Source organism: Clarias gariepinus, chromosome 14 (genome assembly GCF_024256425.1).
Source record: "Clarias gariepinus isolate MV-2021 ecotype Netherlands chromosome 14, CGAR_prim_01v2, whole genome shotgun sequence".
Classification (NCBI taxonomy): Eukaryota; Metazoa; Chordata; class Actinopteri; order Siluriformes; family Clariidae; genus Clarias; species Clarias gariepinus.
The window spans coordinates 14755257-14772749 of record NC_071113.1 but is presented as its reverse complement, the minus strand read 5'-3'; the positions used below and the strand labels follow the sequence as shown (position 1 = coordinate 14772749).

The 17493-nt window shown below is 36.3% G+C and overlaps 4 protein-coding genes across 4 annotated transcripts; 3 read left to right on the top strand and 1 right to left on the bottom strand.

Annotated features, from left to right (window-relative positions):
* Positions 1–740: 740 nt before the first annotated feature.
* chmp2a (charged multivesicular body protein 2A) lies at positions 741–4996 on the top strand. Its single transcript, XM_053512103.1, has 6 exons — positions 741–896; positions 1617–1784; positions 1879–2058; positions 3800–3930; positions 4039–4100; positions 4191–4996. Exons 2-6 carry the CDS (start codon positions 1617–1619, stop codon positions 4310–4312), a joined length of 663 nt encoding a protein of 220 aa, XP_053368078.1. The 5' UTR covers positions 741–896; the 3' UTR covers positions 4313–4996.
* A 1831-nt stretch (positions 4997–6827) lies between these two features.
* msl1b (MSL complex subunit 1b) lies at positions 6828–10448 on the bottom strand. The gene is made up of 8 exons (XM_053512090.1): positions 9159–10448; positions 8803–8996; positions 8418–8725; positions 8257–8321; positions 8071–8138; positions 7820–7947; positions 7619–7691; positions 6828–7494 (listed from the first exon to the last, which is right to left on the bottom strand). The coding sequence occupies exons 1-8, from the start codon at positions 9804–9806 to the stop codon at positions 7404–7406; spliced, it is 1575 nt and encodes a 524-aa protein (XP_053368065.1). The 5' UTR covers positions 9807–10448; the 3' UTR covers positions 6828–7403.
* A 2574-nt stretch (positions 10449–13022) lies between these two features.
* Positions 13023–14052, top strand: gip (gastric inhibitory polypeptide). The gene is made up of 4 exons (XM_053512104.1): positions 13023–13117; positions 13240–13377; positions 13485–13605; positions 13875–14052. The coding sequence occupies exons 1-3, from the start codon at positions 13038–13040 to the stop codon at positions 13585–13587; spliced, it is 321 nt and encodes a 106-aa protein (XP_053368079.1). The 5' UTR covers positions 13023–13037; the 3' UTR covers positions 13588–13605; positions 13875–14052.
* Positions 14053–14861: 809 nt separating this feature from the next.
* snf8 (SNF8 subunit of ESCRT-II) lies at positions 14862–17364 on the top strand. The gene is made up of 8 exons (XM_053512102.1): positions 14862–15207; positions 15322–15372; positions 15491–15629; positions 15725–15829; positions 16013–16085; positions 16673–16814; positions 16903–16977; positions 17065–17364. The coding sequence occupies exons 1-8, from the start codon at positions 15154–15156 to the stop codon at positions 17200–17202; spliced, it is 777 nt and encodes a 258-aa protein (XP_053368077.1). The 5' UTR covers positions 14862–15153; the 3' UTR covers positions 17203–17364.
* Positions 17365–17493: the final 129 nt, after the last annotated feature.

The window sequence follows — 17493 nt, the reverse complement described above, 5'->3', positions numbered from 1 at the left end:
ATAAACAGAGTGATTTAAGTAGACAATTCAGTTCTATAAAAGAAATCTGGAAGTTTAGGGAGTGAAAATTTCTCACTCAATTTATCAGTGAACAAAAAACGACACATGTCCATTTTATCATTTAGTATAAACAACAAATTAAATGACATTTCGAAAAGCTAAAGAAGACAAGTATGATCCACTGGTGAAAGCATGACAAAGGTAATTCTGGGTAAGCACATGAGAACCCAGGCTAGCTCATGTTGTGACGTCTAAAAAACAACAACACTCACTCATCTTCTATACCACTTTATCCTGTATTTAGGGTCATGGGGACCTGGAGCCTATGACAGGAGGCTTTTTAGCAACAACTTATTTTTAGTTGTTGTTTAATAAACAGAGTGATTTAAGTAGACAATTCAGTTCTGTAAAAGAAGCCTGGAAATTTAGGGAGTAAAAATTTCTGTCTGTGAATAAAAACACATATAGAATAATGAAATAGAGCGCCATCATCTGGATTATCGTAGTACCACATAAAAAGCAGCGTGAGACAATTATACAGTATATAAGGTTAAAAGTCTAGACAGAGTTAGCACTTTACAAAAAAATATATCATTTTGAGCTTTTTTTCTTTCAAAGAATGAGATTTTTCCCGTATTATGTTTACAAACGCTAAAAAAATGTCTGTACATTTCGCAATAAAACAGTTAGCAGCGTATAAACAGTGAGGAGCTTTAAATTGCACTACGTACATCCGATGACGTCATATGAACCGATTACATGCGGAAGTAAAATAAGGAAAACAAACGAGCCATTAACTCGTAGTTTAGGGGCAGCGAGCGAAACTGGCCTCTGGTTCGACAGGTTAGGTAGCAATCTCTCCTGGACATTAAGACTGAAAAACAACAAAAATAAAGGTAAACACTAAAGTCATATTTTTGTCGAAGTCCTTAATGGTTTACGTCAACAAAATGTTCCGTTTAGTGTTAGCTGGTTTGCTAGCAATTTGATGTTGCCAGTTATTTAAGCTAAATGGTAAGCCTAGATCTTTTTTTAAAAAGATATTTACAAACCCTTGACATGGCAAGCCAATATTTGTTTTTAAAAAGGACACTTTCAAATACGAAAGGAACATAAATTCAGAAAGTATTTATTGTAGGTAATGTTTGCTTTTATTTGCGTAAATTTTCGCTAATTAGCCGTTGTTGTAATAAGTATATTATTATAACATTTCTCTCATATAGTGTTTTTTCGCTTAGCTAAACAGTCAGTAAAATGTGAACACTCATTTTGTTTAGACATGTCATAAAGATCTAATGTAGTCTCTGAAACTGATGTAGAAAACAGTGTATCTATTTTTTTGTTTTTTGTTTTATAAAGCTATTACTACCCACGATTACATGTATTGTATTTTTATATGCGCCCTTTAAGGGTGTGCTTTGTAAAAAAAAAAAAAAAAAGTAAAATGACGTCACAACATGAGCTCGTCTGGGTTCTCATGTGATTACCCAGAATTACCTTTGTCATGCTTTCACCAGTGGATCGTATTTGTTTTCTTTGGCTTTCAGAAATGTCAATTTAATTTGTTGTTTATACTAAATGATAAAATGGACATGTCGTTTTTTTGTTTATTATAGATGGAGTTCTTATTTGGGCGGAGAAAGACCCCAGAGGAGATGCTAAGACAGAATCAGAGAGCACTGAACAGAGCCATGAGAGAGTTAGACAGAGAGCGCCAGCGGATGGAGCAGCAGGAAAAGAAAATCATAGCTGATATTAAGAAAATGGCGAAACAAGGACAGATGGTAATGTCACAGTTATATAATTACATTTACATTCTGTCATTATTATCAACAGTTATATATATCTGCATATATTGAAACATCTTGATGGTTCCAGGACGCTGTTAAGATCATGGCTAAGGACTTGGTCCGCACAAGGAGATACGTAAAGAAGTTCATCATGATGAGAGCCAACATCCAAGCAGTCAGTCTTAAAATCCAAACCCTCAAGTCAAACAACAGCATGGCACAAGCCATGAAGGGGGTCACCAAAGCCATGGCCACAATGAACAAACAGGTTAGAAACCTAAGGGGAAACCACTTTCACGATTTCTGCTTTCTAAAGTAGGGAGGTATATTAAGGTTTTTATATTAGGATATTCTTTTATTAAAGAATATTTGGAATGTACTTGAATGGAGCTCTGATGCTGGAATACCAAACTTGGAAACCAGGCCCAGAATTTATATAATTTTATATGTCCACTTTATAAAGCCGAATTTTATATTTTCGTGTAATACATAGGAAAGTGCCAAATCCAAAAAGGTGATGTTTCTAAATTAGAAACACATCTTCCTCAAAACAAAACTCACCTGGGTCTGTTTTATAAAGCAGGCTTTATTGATTAGCTAGATATCTGAGCTTGGTTTAAATTCTTAAATATATTCATTGATTTTCTGCCTTCCAATTAATTTGCTTTACATGGATTACATCACAGGCTTGACAGCTATCTATACTGAACAAAAATATAAATGCAACACTTTTGTTTTTGCTCCCATTTTTAATGAGATGAACTCAAAGATCTGAAACATTTTCTACATAAACAAAATAACCATATCCCTCAAATATTGTTCACAAATCTATCAAAATCCTTTACGATGAAGAACTGGAGTCATGTCGAGACCTCAATGAGGACGACGAGCATGCAGATGAGCTTCCCTGAGATGGATTCTGACAGTTTGTGCAGAAAACCTTTGGGTATGCATTTCGATTGTTTCAGCAGCTGTCCGAGTGGCTGGTCTTAGACGATCATGGAGTTGAACATGCTGAATGTGGAGGTCCTGGGCTGGTGTGGTTACACGTCGTTTGCGGTTGTGAGGCTGGTTGGATGTACTGCCAAATCCTCTGAAACACCTTTGGCTTATGGTAGAGAAATGATCATTTAATTCATGAGCAACTGCTCTGGTGGACATTCCTGCTGTCAGCATGCCAATTGCACGCTCCCTCAAAACTTGCGACATCTGTGGCATTGTGCTGTGTAATTCAACTGAACCTTTCAAATTGGCCTTTTACAGGTGGCCAGTCTAAGGCACACCTGTGCAATAATCATGCTGTCTAATCAGCATCTTGATATGGCACACCTGTGAGGTGGGATGGAATATCTTGGCAAAGGAGAAGTGCTCACTATCACAGATTTTGACAGATTTGTGAACAGTATTTGAAAGATATGGTTATTTTGTGTACTGTATGTAGAAAATGTTTCAGATCTTTGAGTTCATCTCATAAAAAATTGGAGCAAAAACAAGTGTTGCATTTATATTTTTGTTCAGTATACTATGGGAAATGCACTTGAACCAATCAACTGTCAGGCATATTATGTTATTATATTTATTTATTAAATTATTAACTTATGTTTGTGACATAGACTAGACTTCTACCAGGTCTTTGAGAATCCTTAGGAACATGAAAGGTACAAAGAGGTATTGAAAGTCTCTGGGCTTTCTGTTATGTCAGAGATTAGGAATATTGTATCACATATTTACAGCCCTTTATAGAGTGATGTTTGCTATTACTCAAACATGTTTCTCATGCTAAAAGTTTTTTTTTTTGTGTGTCTCCCCTACCATTTTTGAAAGCAAGAATTTCAGAAATTAAATAGCTAAGCACTGGATCACTAAAATCTGAGAAGAGTTAACTGTGAATGCATTTGTTAGGTATCATTAAGTACATACTTGATAAAGAACCCAGGCTATATTAACCCTGCTTTGTGAGAAGAAAAGCCTAATATTTCCCAAAAATTGACTGGATTTTCTTTACACAGTTAAAGTTGCCACAAATTCAAAAGATCATGATGGAGTTTGAGCGCCAAAGTGAGATTATGGACATGAAGGAAGAAATGATGACTGATGCAATTGATGATGCAATGGGAACTGAGGATGATGAAGAGGAAAGGTATGATCACTTACTTTAGATTAATTTTAGATTAACTATGAATCTGCATCCACAAAATTGCTATATTGTACTTCATTTGCACTATATTATTATTATTTTGCTTTTTAGTGATGCTGTGGTTTCCCAAGTGCTGGATGAGTTGGGTCTGAATCTTTCAGATGAACTTTCAAGTATGTAATTGACATTGTATATCATTAATATATACATTTGCAGATGTCATTTGTTATCATTGTGCTGAACATGTGCTTGTTTTTCAACAGACCTGCCACCTACTGGGGGAAGTCTTTCAACTGCTGCTGGGAAGAAAGCTGAGCCACAGGCAACTTTGGCTGATGCAGATGCTGACCTGGAGGAAAGACTAAATAACCTCAAAAGAGACTGAAGGAGACAATGTTAGGTTAAGGCTTTAGTGTGGAAACGTGCATAAAGTTTTCTAACAGGTTGCTATAGTGTTCAGACAGTGACAAATGGACACTCCAGTGTTGGATTAGTGTCTTTTTTTTGTTTCTTTGCTTTAAGCATTCTTATATGAATGCTTGTATTCATTTTTTCTACTGTAAATGTGCTGTCTGATGTTATTCTACCAAACAAGCGCTCAAAACAAAGATTTTACCCTTAAACAGTTTTCAGCACTTTGCTGGCACTAGCTAAGGTCTAAACACTAAGTACTACTTTGAAAATTATCGGCTGTTTAGTTATTGAAATAAACATGAATAAAGCTGTTATTTTATACAGGTGATTTCACAGTTATACAATTGTGGTTTTGTTACAGCACTGTAATTCTTCCATGGCTGGTGGTTTGTAAGTTAATTATAATGTTTAACCTCTGGTTATTATGACATGATTAGCAGAAAATCTTTTGCTACCTTTTTTCTGAATGTTTTACACACTCTATATAATAGGCAATTAGGTTTTATGTATCTAAAATTTAAATTCTTAATTTTACTTAAAATTAAGTCAAACAGACAGATAAATAAAGGATTGCTGGTGTACTTTAGTAATATAATGAAATGAAAGGGGGATGTTTTGCCTTGTTTTCTTTCTTAATAAATATTTTTCACAATTATCAGAGACTGATTAAACCTGGTGTTTTTAAAATCAATATCCTAAAAAGCAGAAGTGATCCTTGCCAATTTAAATATTTTTAAACATCTCACTAGATGTATGAAACTGTTTAAATGTTGAAAAATATTTTTTTTCTTAAATACAACCTAAAAATGTAATGGGACAAAATCTTACTGTTCTCAAAAAAAAAAAAAAAAAAAATTCATGTCAATCTTAAAAATAATAAGGTTACTATGGAAAGCAAGATATGGTTTTAGATTTTGTAGTTTTTTTCTTGCTATACAGTTGTGGCTGGAAATATTGAGACGAAAGTAAAATTTGCTGTTTTAATTAGTTCTTTTTTTTTTTTTTAAGATTTCTTATGCATAAATATTTAACATACTGTGCGTCCACCTTTTCCACATTTTGTTATGTCACAGCCTTATTCTAAGGACTCTTCCTAGAGCTGGCCGGCCATCTAAACTGAGCGATCGGGGGAGAAGGGCCTTAGTCAGAGAGGTGACCAAGAACCCGAAGGTCACTCCATCAGAGCTCCAGAGGTCCTCTGTGGAGAAAGGAGAACCTTCCAGAAGGACAACCATCTATGCAGCAATCCACCAATCAGCCCTATATGGTTGACTGACCAAACGGAAGCCACTCCTTAGTAAAAGGCACATGTCAGCCTGTCTGGAGGCACCAGAAGGACTCCCAGACCATGAGAAACCTCAGGCCTGATGAGACTCTCTGGCCACTCTACCAGAAGGTTCTCCTCTCACCAGAGGAGCTCTGAGAGTCTTGGTGGTTTCAAACTTCTTCCACTTACAGGTGATGGAGGCCACTGTGCTCATTGGGACCTTCAAAGCAGCAGGAAATTCTCTGTAACCTTCCCCAAATTTGTGCCTCGAGCCAAACCCTTTCTCGGAGGTCTACAGACAATTCCTTTGACTTCATGCTTGGTTTGTGCTCTGATGAACTGTCAACTATGGGACTTTATATAGACAGGTGCGTGCCTTTCCGAATCATGTCCATTCAACAGAATTTACCACAGGTGGACTCCAGTTAAGCTGCAGAAACATCTCAAGGGGGATCAGGGGAAACAAAGCGCCTGAGCTCAATTTTGAGCTTCGTGTCAAAGGCTGTGAATACTTATGTACATGTGCTTTCCTAATTTTTCTTTAATAAATTTGTAAAAACCTCAAGTATACTTTTTTTATGTTGTTATTATGGGGTGTTTTGTGTAGAATTCTGAGGGGAAAGAAAGAATTTAATCCATTTTAGAATAAGGCTGTGACATAAAATGTGGAAAAAGTGATGCACTGTGAATACTTTCCAGATGCACTGTAAGTTCCTCAATTCTTCCAAACCAGCTGGATCCAGATGGGCCAAAAGTGAAATGTGTGCAATACTCTGTTGTCACTTGTTCAATCAATGGCTTCCCAAATATCATGTAGAGAAGATTGTCTCTTGACTGCTACTGCCTCCTTTGCCATTGTCCAACAGTCTTCTTTCGGGTTTGGAGAAGACCAAGGCCATGGCTCCAGAAGTCGACTACCACCATCACAGACAGTTTATCACTAGTTTTTCAGTTAATTAGCACAAATCACCAGCCAGATAGGCTAATATGCACTAATACATATTATACATATGCCATCTTAATACTTTTGGCCACCACTGTATGAGAAAAAGGTGATCATCAAATTTTAGGTTCATATACTGTAACTGACTTATCAGCCAGTTACTTGAGAAAAGTAATATGCCCTTTTTATTTATGGAAATGCTGAATATGTTAACAGCTCTAGAGAGGTTCAAAAAAAGCTCACTACTGAGACAAAAGCACACACAGGTTATTTAACTTAACTTTCTGTTGGTTAACATTTTTAATTGAATTGAAATTCGGTACAATGTGTCAATAGACAATCATGCATTCTAAAATTTAAATTTAGATTTGGAGGACATTAGACTCGTACTCTCACTGTGTGTATTCCCGCCATTATATGGTGCATGTATATAGAATTTGTACATTTCAGCACTGTTTATTCAAAAGTCCACTGTGTGCAGAATATGACCATTCACGGCGTTACATGCAAAGTATGCATGAGATATACAATACCCACAAGGTGAAAGCATTGCTTGAAGCAATGTCCCATAATACCATTTATATAAAAATAGACCAGGACCAGAACTATTTTTTACAGAACTCAATGACTAAACACAATAAGCATTTCAAAAGAAAATTACAGGGCATTCTAATGATGGATTCGTCCCAACAAACAGTAACATAAATAGATCTGCAATGCAGCCATTTTCTCATAAAGTTACATGGCATTTTATTGCAGTTTAACTGTAAACCCACACAAATCCATGAAGTTGATCAAGTATCCTGCAGCATTCAACATTCAGCGTGTGCACTCAAACAGTGCTGGACTGCCTTATTTCCGACAGGTCCTATGAGGAGTTTGTTTTTTCTGATTTTCTATACGGCAACGACTTCTTTCATCAAGCCATGGCAGCTCAAAGTTCCTATGGGTGTGAAGGGGGTGGAAATAGGGGAGAAAATCATTCATCCATGCATTTATGCTATAAAATTTTACTTAAGGTCAGACTATAAGAACAAAGATCTGTAACTGTAATACGAGTTACTTACTGTGGAGTCAGCTTGGGTAAAGGCCGGCCAAAGGCCACCACTGGCAGAAATGGTGTTATAACAACAGAATCCACTGTAGGGGGAAATAAGTTGTAAAAAATGAAATTTAGAATAGAAAGTAGAACGTTTTGTTATGAAAACCAAATAAAACATGCTCATATACATATTAGACAGCTTCAAACTAAAAAAAACAGCACATACCGTCATCCGCATCAGGATAAAATGAGGAAACCTCTGGTTCACACTCCTGAATATTTAGTTTTCTTTTTTCCATGCGCTGTTGCAGCCGTTGAAGCATGCGCTGTTCCCGTATCCTCTGAATGTCCCATCTGATGTGAGAATAAAGGTCAATAAGAGACCGAGTATGTAAAATGACAAGTTAAAATGCAAGATTCTATAACAAGTAAATAAATAAATCTACTGATAAATTCCTATTGTGCATCTACCCTTACCTTTTCCTTCTCTTTTCATCCAGCTCAAGCTTTGAGTGACGTTTCAGAAACACCCCATCCTCAAGATTCTGTTATTAATTGACAATTAAAAAGATATTTCCTTGAGATACACGTGTTCAGAAATCATGATCTGAAACAAGTGCTATGGAGTGTAATGGGAAAAAAATACAAAATATGATATGTCACCTCTGAATTATCTAAGGCATCCTCCTCCCTCAGAGGCTCAATGCTGTTTTCCCGCCAGGATGGAACTTTACAAAAAAGGGTCAAGCACACATGAGATATAATTGTACCAACCAAGTTGTCCAGATTTGTATGGGACTAAATGCTGCATCTGAAAAACTTACTGGCAACATCGTCCTCTTTCTTGGGGGATGTCTCACAGAGGGGAGAGACAGGAGGTTGGTGCCAGCAGCACAGGTACATTTCTGTTGTTGTCATGTATGGAAAGTCTTCATTTTCACAGCTCTCTTCTGCATCTGCTGACATCTCCGTCGAGCCTGATGATCTCCCAGGCGCTGTCTTCTCTGGCGTCTCTTTGTTTCGCAGCTCCCTCTGACATGGAGAGGCTGCACCAGTGTCAGGCTTCTGTGGGGTTAACCTGGAAGACTTCCCCTGTGACCTCTGTATTTTGGAATCCAAGAACCCACATCTCCTAAACAGGAAATAAATGAAATTATCCATCCATCAAGAGACATGCATAATTCGTGTTTTTTTTTCTTTCTTTTTTACCTCTTTTGCGCTTTGCTGCTTCGACTAAAGGGGGTCTTAGGTGTGGTGGTCTGAGGGCTCTCTCCTACATCTGAATCCCAGAAGTCATCAGTGTCTGGGACCCATCTCTCTAAGGGTTGAAAAAGACGCTTATCCCGTGGTTCCTTACTCATCAACTGTAAACGCCGTTCCATCCTCTCAATCCGTGCAAGCAGCTGTGGCATAAAAAATATATTTTTTAAAAGTAATGTAAATGAAAAGATCACTCTGTGTGGTAGTTACTTAACTAGTGGTGCTTGGACAAAAATTGTAACTTGAAACAAGATTATTGTAAAAATAACAATATTGGTATAATGATATATAAAAACACCACATACCGTGTCTCTATCCGCTTTTAACTCATCTATCTCCTTGTCCTTAGACTGTAGCTGCTGCTGCTGCTGCTCAATCAGGTCCAGCTGAAGCAAAAGTAGCTGATGAAAACAGTTGGCTTGTGAACTTGGAAGGCTAGAGGTCTTCCTCAGGTTGTTTCTTTTGCCTTCCGTGTGTTCATGAGGCGCCACGCTGTGAGCCCCCATAGTTTCGAACCCCTTTAAGCTGTCCTCACCACCAGAATCTCTAGAATTGTGGGAATTCATTGAAACAAATTCTGCTTTATTATCAGTAGCACTGGTATGTCCAAATGGAGTTTTGCTTTTAACAGGGGTTCCTTCGCCCCCCATTGGTTTGGTTTGAGACGCTGCTTTGTCTGAGCTCTCAGAGCAGGTCCCAAAAGCACCAGCTTTGTTTTGTCCCACTGGCAATAAAGGCCGAGCAGCTTTCCCACCCAGATCCTTGGCCAGGTTTCTTGATTTAACAAAACGCTGCCCCGCGTCCTTGAGAGTGATAACAACAGAGTCATGCGTTTCTTTCAGCAAGGTGTGGGAATTTCTTTGGACACTAATAGTGTGTCCTTTTGACAAGTACAAACTCTTTGACTCGGAACGCAATCCCACGTTTGAGATGGACTCAGTCCGCATATTCATAACGAAAATAAGCCACAGAATGAACCATAGCTTTAATGACTAAACAAGCTTTAAAAGAGGGCTAATTTACTCATCAGTCAACCATAACCGTAATAAAACAGTACACTGTAAACTATAAATAAAGCACGTCAAACCTACACATTTGCCTTGCAAATCCGTCATGATGTTGCTGGAAACAGCCCGGCGTAAGCTTAGCTAATTAGCTTAGCCGCTAACAGCTAGTAGCTTCCCATCATGCATAAACAATCACCGCAGGACTAACATTATTCGACAAGAAACCGAGAAGCGCAAAATGTTCTGCTTAAGAAGCTACTCGGAACTTCAACAACTGCCACTCGCCCTTATTTTGGATCGCGATAGTGAACAACTAGCTGCTGTGCTGCTAAACGCTAACTAGCTTAAAAGCTAGCAAACCGAAGAGAGATGAAAACAATAACAATTACTTCCAACATGCTGCAGGTTAATACCCACTGAAATCCATGCGTCTATTTAACATTGGTGTTGAACTGTCACGGTTTATTCCACGTGTGTTCCTCGTTGGCGGAGCGAAATAATGTTTAAAATGATGGCATACTTCACTTTTACTACTATCCCCCATTTTCTGGCGTGATCCTGAGCACCATGTTCTTCATACGTTCGATTTAAAAACCGAACACAGCGCATGCGCACAGCCTAGAGCTGTTTACAAGTGTTAGCAGGCGGAGTTTAGCGGCGTGTTTGAAAAGTTACTGGTCCGGCTGTTGGCCAATTCGGAAAACATTAAACACCATTTTATTACCTTTTAAGTCTTACAAATTCACTAAATTGTAGTAAGTGTTAAAATATACATAATAGGTGTTGCTTGGACTATACAGTATAATTGAAATCTCTCATGAGCCCTGATTTCTTTTTACCAAAACCCAAAGGACCCACTAAAATCTTCTACAGAGAGAACGTTGCACTACGTTGACGATCCTAAATCACTTTTAAAGGTTCACTGGAAATGCTCTTGAGAAAACATTGAACAAGAAACATTAAAATAATTATTTACTATTTGCTTTTTTAAAATGAAAACAAACATTACACACAGAGCAACCCCCAAATCCTGAGAAATTTGAATACAGTACAAATTCTCATGCTTTTCTGTAGACAACTTTTTCTAATACTTTTATAATAATTTATATTTGTCATATACAGGAAGATGCACGGTGTGATATGCAGTAAAATACTTTCTATGACTGCATGTAACCTTAAAAAAAAGATTTTCCTACAATTAAATACATTTCAATGGAATTCTTCAATAAAAGTAATATAAGAGTAAGAATTTTTAATGTAATAAACAATTAGGTTGAGAAATGTACAATATTTACAAAAGTTACAAAGATAAAATAGAATTAAAATAGTAGGATATCGATTATGCAGGATATAAAGACTATACATGGTAGTCTGTACTATACTGTAAATGGTAGAAGTATGTACCCTACTGTAGTATGTACAGTATGCCATTGCACTGAAGTATGTACCATCTTAAGACCATGTATCATACTGTGGTACATGTAATATTTTAGCAAATAAGTACCACGGTATTATCAAAAACAGCATGGTATCATATGAAGTGGTAAAATTCCTTAAGGGGCTTAAAATATCAAATAATGGAGCCAGCATTGTTTGCCACTTTGTCATTTTGTTAACCGGACCAATGTTGGGCCAATCAATAGATTAGTTATACCTACTGTAGAATGAAGTCAACTCTGGCCCTATGTAACTTTCACTTGAAGGACTTAACAGATTAAATAAAGAGATTTGGTCATCTTTTAAAATGTTGTCTGCATCCCCAATGAATAAAGTTTTTTTGTTTGTTTGTTTTGTGCAGTTAATTATATAAAATGTTTTTGATTAAGATTTTCATGTTGACTTTCTCCATAATTGTAAATTTTTTTTTTCAAAATTGGCAAAATATATATAAAACTAAAGTTTTGAAAGTGCTGATTTGCTTTACTCACATGCATATGTTGATTACCTGTACAGTGCAAAATGCACTCCTGACACAGCTAATATGCATTTATTGACACCCACAAAACTCCATGAAAAGTGAAGCAGGGGACGCTTAATTATTACTAAACTATAAAAGAAAATACAGAAAGGAGAAGCATAAAGTATTCTTATTTCTATGCCAGTAAAATATTTAGCAGTGTTAATATGTAACCTGAAAATGTTAAAATATAGGTGCAAATTGTAGAAAAGGTGAATTAATTGTGAAGAAGAGGTGGCAAAAATGTGTCACTTAAAAATAGAAGAGAAGAAAGAAAAGAAAAAAAAAGATTAGGCACACCAAACACTTTACATAGGGTAACTGCTGTGACTGCTTAAATTGATTTATACTGTATGTCTTGGCTCAGTAGTATTCTTAGTACCTAACCTACTGAAATAATATGAAGATGTTTTTTAATAGAGACTCCAAGACTTTTTATGAGTCACTCTAAATAATGGTGTGTGCTAAATGCTGTAAAAATAATAAAAATGAGCTATTTAAATTTGACAGTAAAATATATCTTTAAAAGTGCTATAATCCATGGACATAAAATAAAGTTAATCAAATTGAGGGTAACATTAGTTAGTCTTCATGCGTAAATTTTACACACATTTAAAAGCACAAGTACGATATGACTTCTTCTAAATGAACATTTTGATAAATAGCATTTTTTTCTCTTCAACTTGATGAATGAGATCCAATATCTGTTTGCTCGTTTAACTGGAAACATTTATTTTACCTTCAGTCATTAACCAGATAAGTTCTATTTTAAAATAAATGCATTGTGGGCTTTACATCACATGAAAAGTTTAATGACCATTTTTCCTTTGGAAATGTTTAACTTAATGATAATTTCCTACAAATCAAAGTATACAGATTTCCATTTACAGTTCAGGTTTTTATGTGCATAATCAGCAAACAGAGTAAAGACGTGTGAACAAGCTTATCAGTATTTACACGTTTCTACTTTTCACATAATTAATTGCTTTAATGATGTGGAAGTAATTTATTTTTCAAAAGGTTATAGCATTTGGAATGTATAAAAGGCTACTGCAGTTCACTGTGAGGAAACCAACTATTTTGTTCCATTATTGCTACAGCACTTCGTAAGGTAGGCCTTGTTCCTTGAACAACCACATTTTTTAAAAATAAAAGCATGAATTATTTTACATTTGTAAATGCTTATTTGTAATCTGAATGTCAGACTGTGACAGATCAAGATGAAGATAGAACTGTTGTCACTGGTTTTCCTTTGCTTGGGTGGTATGCTGGCAGTCAATGCACGATCAGTTGACAGCAGGCAAGACAGAACATTCTTTTTATTTTTCAGATAAATGTTTTGAGATAGAATATCTTTTTTTTTGTACATAATTACTCAACAAAGAAATACAAACTTGTAATTTTTTTAAATGTCACAAATAGTTCTGCAGATGATGACCAAATCCTGGCGCGTCGCTATGCTGAATCCACTCTTGCAAGTGATATGAGCAAAATAATGGACTCCTTGGTGCAGAAGAACTTTGTAAACTATCTGCTAAATCATAGAGAGAAAAGGAGCGAGTATGTGTAAATATATTAATTGTTTATTATGCTCTAGTTTTGTCATAGCATCCTTCTTTGAAAGCGGCCAAAATATGAAATTACAGTATAATTTTTATTTTTTGAAGGCCAAGTGTGATTTTTGAGGATTCCGAACCAAACTTCTGCAAAGACCTTCTAGAAAAGGAATTTGCTAATTGGCTTCACAGCAAAGTTGGTGAATCCAAGTAGTCTTCCTCTTGACAAAAGGTGAGCAGATTAAATATCACTGACAGTATTTTTGTGCTAAGTTAAATTTTTATATAAAGTTTTAATTTTATTTATTGCCACTATATGTTTATTCTCGCAGCTGCTGGACAGTCTTACACACAGTATGCACAATATTTGTACAAATGTCTTCTCTAGACATACTATTTTGTCTTATATACAGTATATACCTGGACACTTGGATTTTGATTGTAGACATTTTTCCCTTTCCATCCCATAAGAAATTGTGTATCTTGTGTTCTGTCCAACAGGGGTCGCCATTGGTCAGTAGGACATGTTGCTGCCAGAGAAATGGCGAGCAGCAGCAGAATTAATGCAGTTCAGTGTGCAGCTCAAGACAATAAATGACTTGTCATGCCTTATTTATAATTGTCTCATGCATTAAAGTATGTATAATTTCCGCAAATTCAATAAAAGCATATTTTGGAATCAAAACCTATTTTGTCTTAAATTGTAGCCCAACAGATAAGTGTTGCATTCTTACAAGCTTTTTGTATTTTTTTTTTTTTTACATATTAACAAAGTATCCAGCTGTCATTTTCTTTGGGGGGTATTTTCGCTCTCTCTCTCTTTATATTGAACATTATATTAACAGTAAAATCTATCTAAATTATTGCAAAAAAATGTATTTAATCTGCCAATATTTCATTAATATCAACGAAGGCTTATTATTATTGGAAACTAGTATTTAATAGGTGATAAAGATGTGAATGTATGTTGGAATAAAATTTTAATATACTGTAGATTATGGGGGGGGCGCATTTTAGCGCATAACACTTTATATTTAACAGACCATTAAGCAAAATCCGATTTTAATGCACTGTACATTGCTAAACAACAGATAATACGTTTTACTTTGGTCCAGCGGGCTTGGATAAAGTGGAGCACCTGCGGTTCAAGTCCCTGTGAATAATCTTTTTTCAAAAATGCATAGATAATACGCATAGATAATACGGTAATTAATCATTAATAATTGATAATGAACGCATTAATATTAACCTATCGTTCATGTTACAGCTGTGTTGGTGTGTTCGTATATATTATCTGATCCATCAAATTTGGGGATTTAACAAGTCTGTAAATTATTCTTAACTAACTAACTAACTAACTAACTAAATAAATACTCAAAAGAGGAACTTCTCAAGTACAGGAGTGGCTTGGTCATACTGCAGGCCGGTAGGTGGCAGTATGGAGATGGTGATTGTTTTGGAATATGTCATTAGTACTAGAAGAAGAGTCATTTCTTTTTCCTGTATCGTGTACTTCCTTAAGAGAGAGTAATAAACTGCATAACACACTTAAACAGAGAAGGAGTGTTTTTCCTACGTGAAGATGATCCGGTAATACTAAATTCGAGGGAAAGTTTTTTTCCCTTTTTATCGTGTTGCATGTTGTATGTCACTTCCCAGCTAATCACAGCTAGCTAGCTAAGAGAGTGATACACACCTGCAGACTCAGAGTCTGTTTACTCATAGACCTGACAGCTAAACCGAGGGGACTTATAAAACAGTTCCAGCATAATCCAGCAACATGCACAGAAGAGGAGTTGGAGCAGGAGCTATAGCCAAAAAGAAACTTGCGGAGGTAAGTTATAGGATAATTATAAGCGATTTGTTATCTTTTTGTGTCTGTATGATGAAATTGGATGAGTTGAGATTTATTTGGGGATTTAATAGCACATGCATTTTGATTTCGTAGGCCAAGTATAAAGAGAGAGGTACAGTCTTGGCTGAAGATCAGATTGTACAGGTAAGGACCTGATCCCAAGAAAATAATCTAAGAAGTACTGTGTACAGTATGTATAAGTAGGCTGTATTTGGACCCTACTATGTACAGTATATATATTTCTCCGCTCTCTTTTCTGTAGATGTCTAAGCAGTTAGAAACATTTAAAACACATCTGGAAGAGTTTGCCAGCAAACACAAGCAAGATATACGAAAGAGTTCACAGTTTAGGGTGCAGTTTCAAGAAATGTGTGCCACAATAGGAGTGGATCCTCTGGCATGTAAGTAATTCAAATTACCTTCTCAATGCATGTTATTTTATTCAACCTGCGCAGTCTTTTCACTCTTCTGTCCTTATTGTTTTCACACAAAACAGCTGGTAAAGGATTTTGGTCTGAGATGCTCGGAGTTGGAGACTTCTATTATGAACTTGGTGTGCAGATAATTGAAGTCTGTCTGGCTCTAAAGCACAGAAATGGTGGTAAGTTTAACCTGGATGTATTTAAAGTACCTGTTTCTTATTTTCAAGAACACTAGGTCTGTATTCTTTTGGAATCAATATCCAGTATGTTTTTTTTTTGTTGTTGTTCTTTACTAAGAATTGACTAACATGTTAAGTAACAACATATTGTTTTAAATAGGACAATAAATTGTCTTTTAATAGGACTTATTACACTGGATGAACTTCATCAGCGAGTATTGAAGGGAAGAGGGAAGTTTGCTCAGGATGTGAGCCAGTGAGTAATTTTGCTTTTTGTCTACTACAACATACTCAAGTCTTCGCCTTTAACTCACCATTTAATTAATTGTTGGGTTAGAGCAAGGAAAGGCCAAACTTTGACACTGAACAGCCATGACATTAAGCTCCCCTCCTTAGCATTGTGTAGGTCCCCCTTTTGCTGCCAAAACAGCCTTGGCCCATCAAATTATGAATTCCATACAGTCTTCTGAAGGTATCCTGTGGGATTTCAGTGGATCTGAGTTGTTTTTACAGCGCATCCCACAGGTGAGGCAGCACGGTGGCTTAGTAGATAGTACCGTAGTCTTGCCCCTCTACAAGGTTGAGGGTTTGATTCCTTGAATCCTTACACTTGCCTATTGTTTCTGCTTCTAACACCGCAAGTTCAGAGATAATTGTGGGATATAAGATAATCATTGTTATTCGTTTCACCTGTCAGTAGTCAAAATGTTATGGCTGACTGGGGTATATCTTCTACCAAGTGGACAAAGTGGAGAATTTTTATAACAGTATATCAACAATTGTGTTGTTAATTTATGTACAAATTTCAACACTGCCAACAATTTTTTTTTCTTTCATCCCCAGAGATGATTTGGTACGTGCTATCAAAAAGCTTAAAGCAATGGGTAATGGCTTTGGGATGATTCCTGTTGGAGGCTCTTATTTAGTACAGTCAGTTCCAGCTGAGCTCAATATGGATCACACTGTTGTTCTTCAGCTGGCTGAGGTAATCAGTGTTGAAAACCAAGGAAACCTCTCATCATAAATACTCACCTTTTTTGATTGATACTAAAATTACTTTATTATATTTGCAGAAAAAGGGATATGTAACAGTAAGTGAGATCAGAGACAGCCTTAAGTGGGAGAAAGAACGGGCTTGCCATGTGCTTGTAAGTATTTCAGGAACAGACCAATGTTCAGACGAGACAAGGCTTAAGTTAATATTGAAGGTATGATACGTGTTGCTTTTGTTTCAGGAGCACCTATTGAAAGAAGGGCTGGCATGGTTGGATACCCAGGCTGCGGGAGAGCCACAATACTGGCTGCCTGCCCTCTTCTCTGAACTTTCTTCTCGTGATGTCACGCCTGAGGAAGCGAATCAGATGACACCATGATTAGAAATGTATAGGAATATGAATTTGGTGGAAGGAAATCCTAAGTTACATAATTTACAATACTGTAATTTAAAGAATCGAAATTAAGTTGGACATTTCTTTCATAAATACATGCCAAATTCAAGTGAAAGAATAGTAATAAAAGCATTTATTTTCTTTAACGATATTACAGTAAGTTTTTAATCTGAGGCCTTAAGCATATCTCCAGACAAATGCATTCTTAACTTGTCTTTACTTCTAAAGATAAATCCAGTACAATTCGCATTGCATTGCATCTTTAGACATGTCGCA

Coding starts and splice junctions, on each gene's coding strand:
- chmp2a (XM_053512103.1), top strand. CDS start 1,617: ATGGAGTTCTTATTTGGGCGGAGAAAGACCCCAGAGGAGATGCTAAGA. Junction 1,785..1,878: donor TGGCGAAACAAGGACAGATG/GTAATGTCACAG, acceptor TGATGGTTCCAG/GACGCTGTTAAGATCATGGC. Junction 2,059..3,799: donor TGGCCACAATGAACAAACAG/GTTAGAAACCTA, acceptor TTCTTTACACAG/TTAAAGTTGCCACAAATTCA.
- msl1b (XM_053512090.1), bottom strand. CDS start 9,806: ATGAATATGCGGACTGAGTCCATCTCAAACGTGGGATTGCGTTCCGAG. Junction 8,726..8,802: donor AGCAGCAAAGCGCAAAAGAG/GTAAAAAAGAAA, acceptor TTTCCTGTTTAG/GAGATGTGGGTTCTTGGATT. Junction 7,692..7,819: donor TTATCCTGATGCGGATGACG/GTATGTGCTGTT, acceptor TTCCCCCTACAG/TGGATTCTGTTGTTATAACA.
- gip (XM_053512104.1), top strand. CDS start 13,038: ATGAAGATAGAACTGTTGTCACTGGTTTTCCTTTGCTTGGGTGGTATG. Junction 13,118..13,239: donor GCACGATCAGTTGACAGCAG/GCAAGACAGAAC, acceptor TGTCACAAATAG/TTCTGCAGATGATGACCAAA. Junction 13,378..13,484: donor CATAGAGAGAAAAGGAGCGA/GTATGTGTAAAT, acceptor TATTTTTTGAAG/GCCAAGTGTGATTTTTGAGG.
- snf8 (XM_053512102.1), top strand. CDS start 15,154: ATGCACAGAAGAGGAGTTGGAGCAGGAGCTATAGCCAAAAAGAAACTT. Junction 15,208..15,321: donor CCAAAAAGAAACTTGCGGAG/GTAAGTTATAGG, acceptor TTGATTTCGTAG/GCCAAGTATAAAGAGAGAGG. Junction 15,830..16,012: donor TCTAAAGCACAGAAATGGTG/GTAAGTTTAACC, acceptor GTCTTTTAATAG/GACTTATTACACTGGATGAA.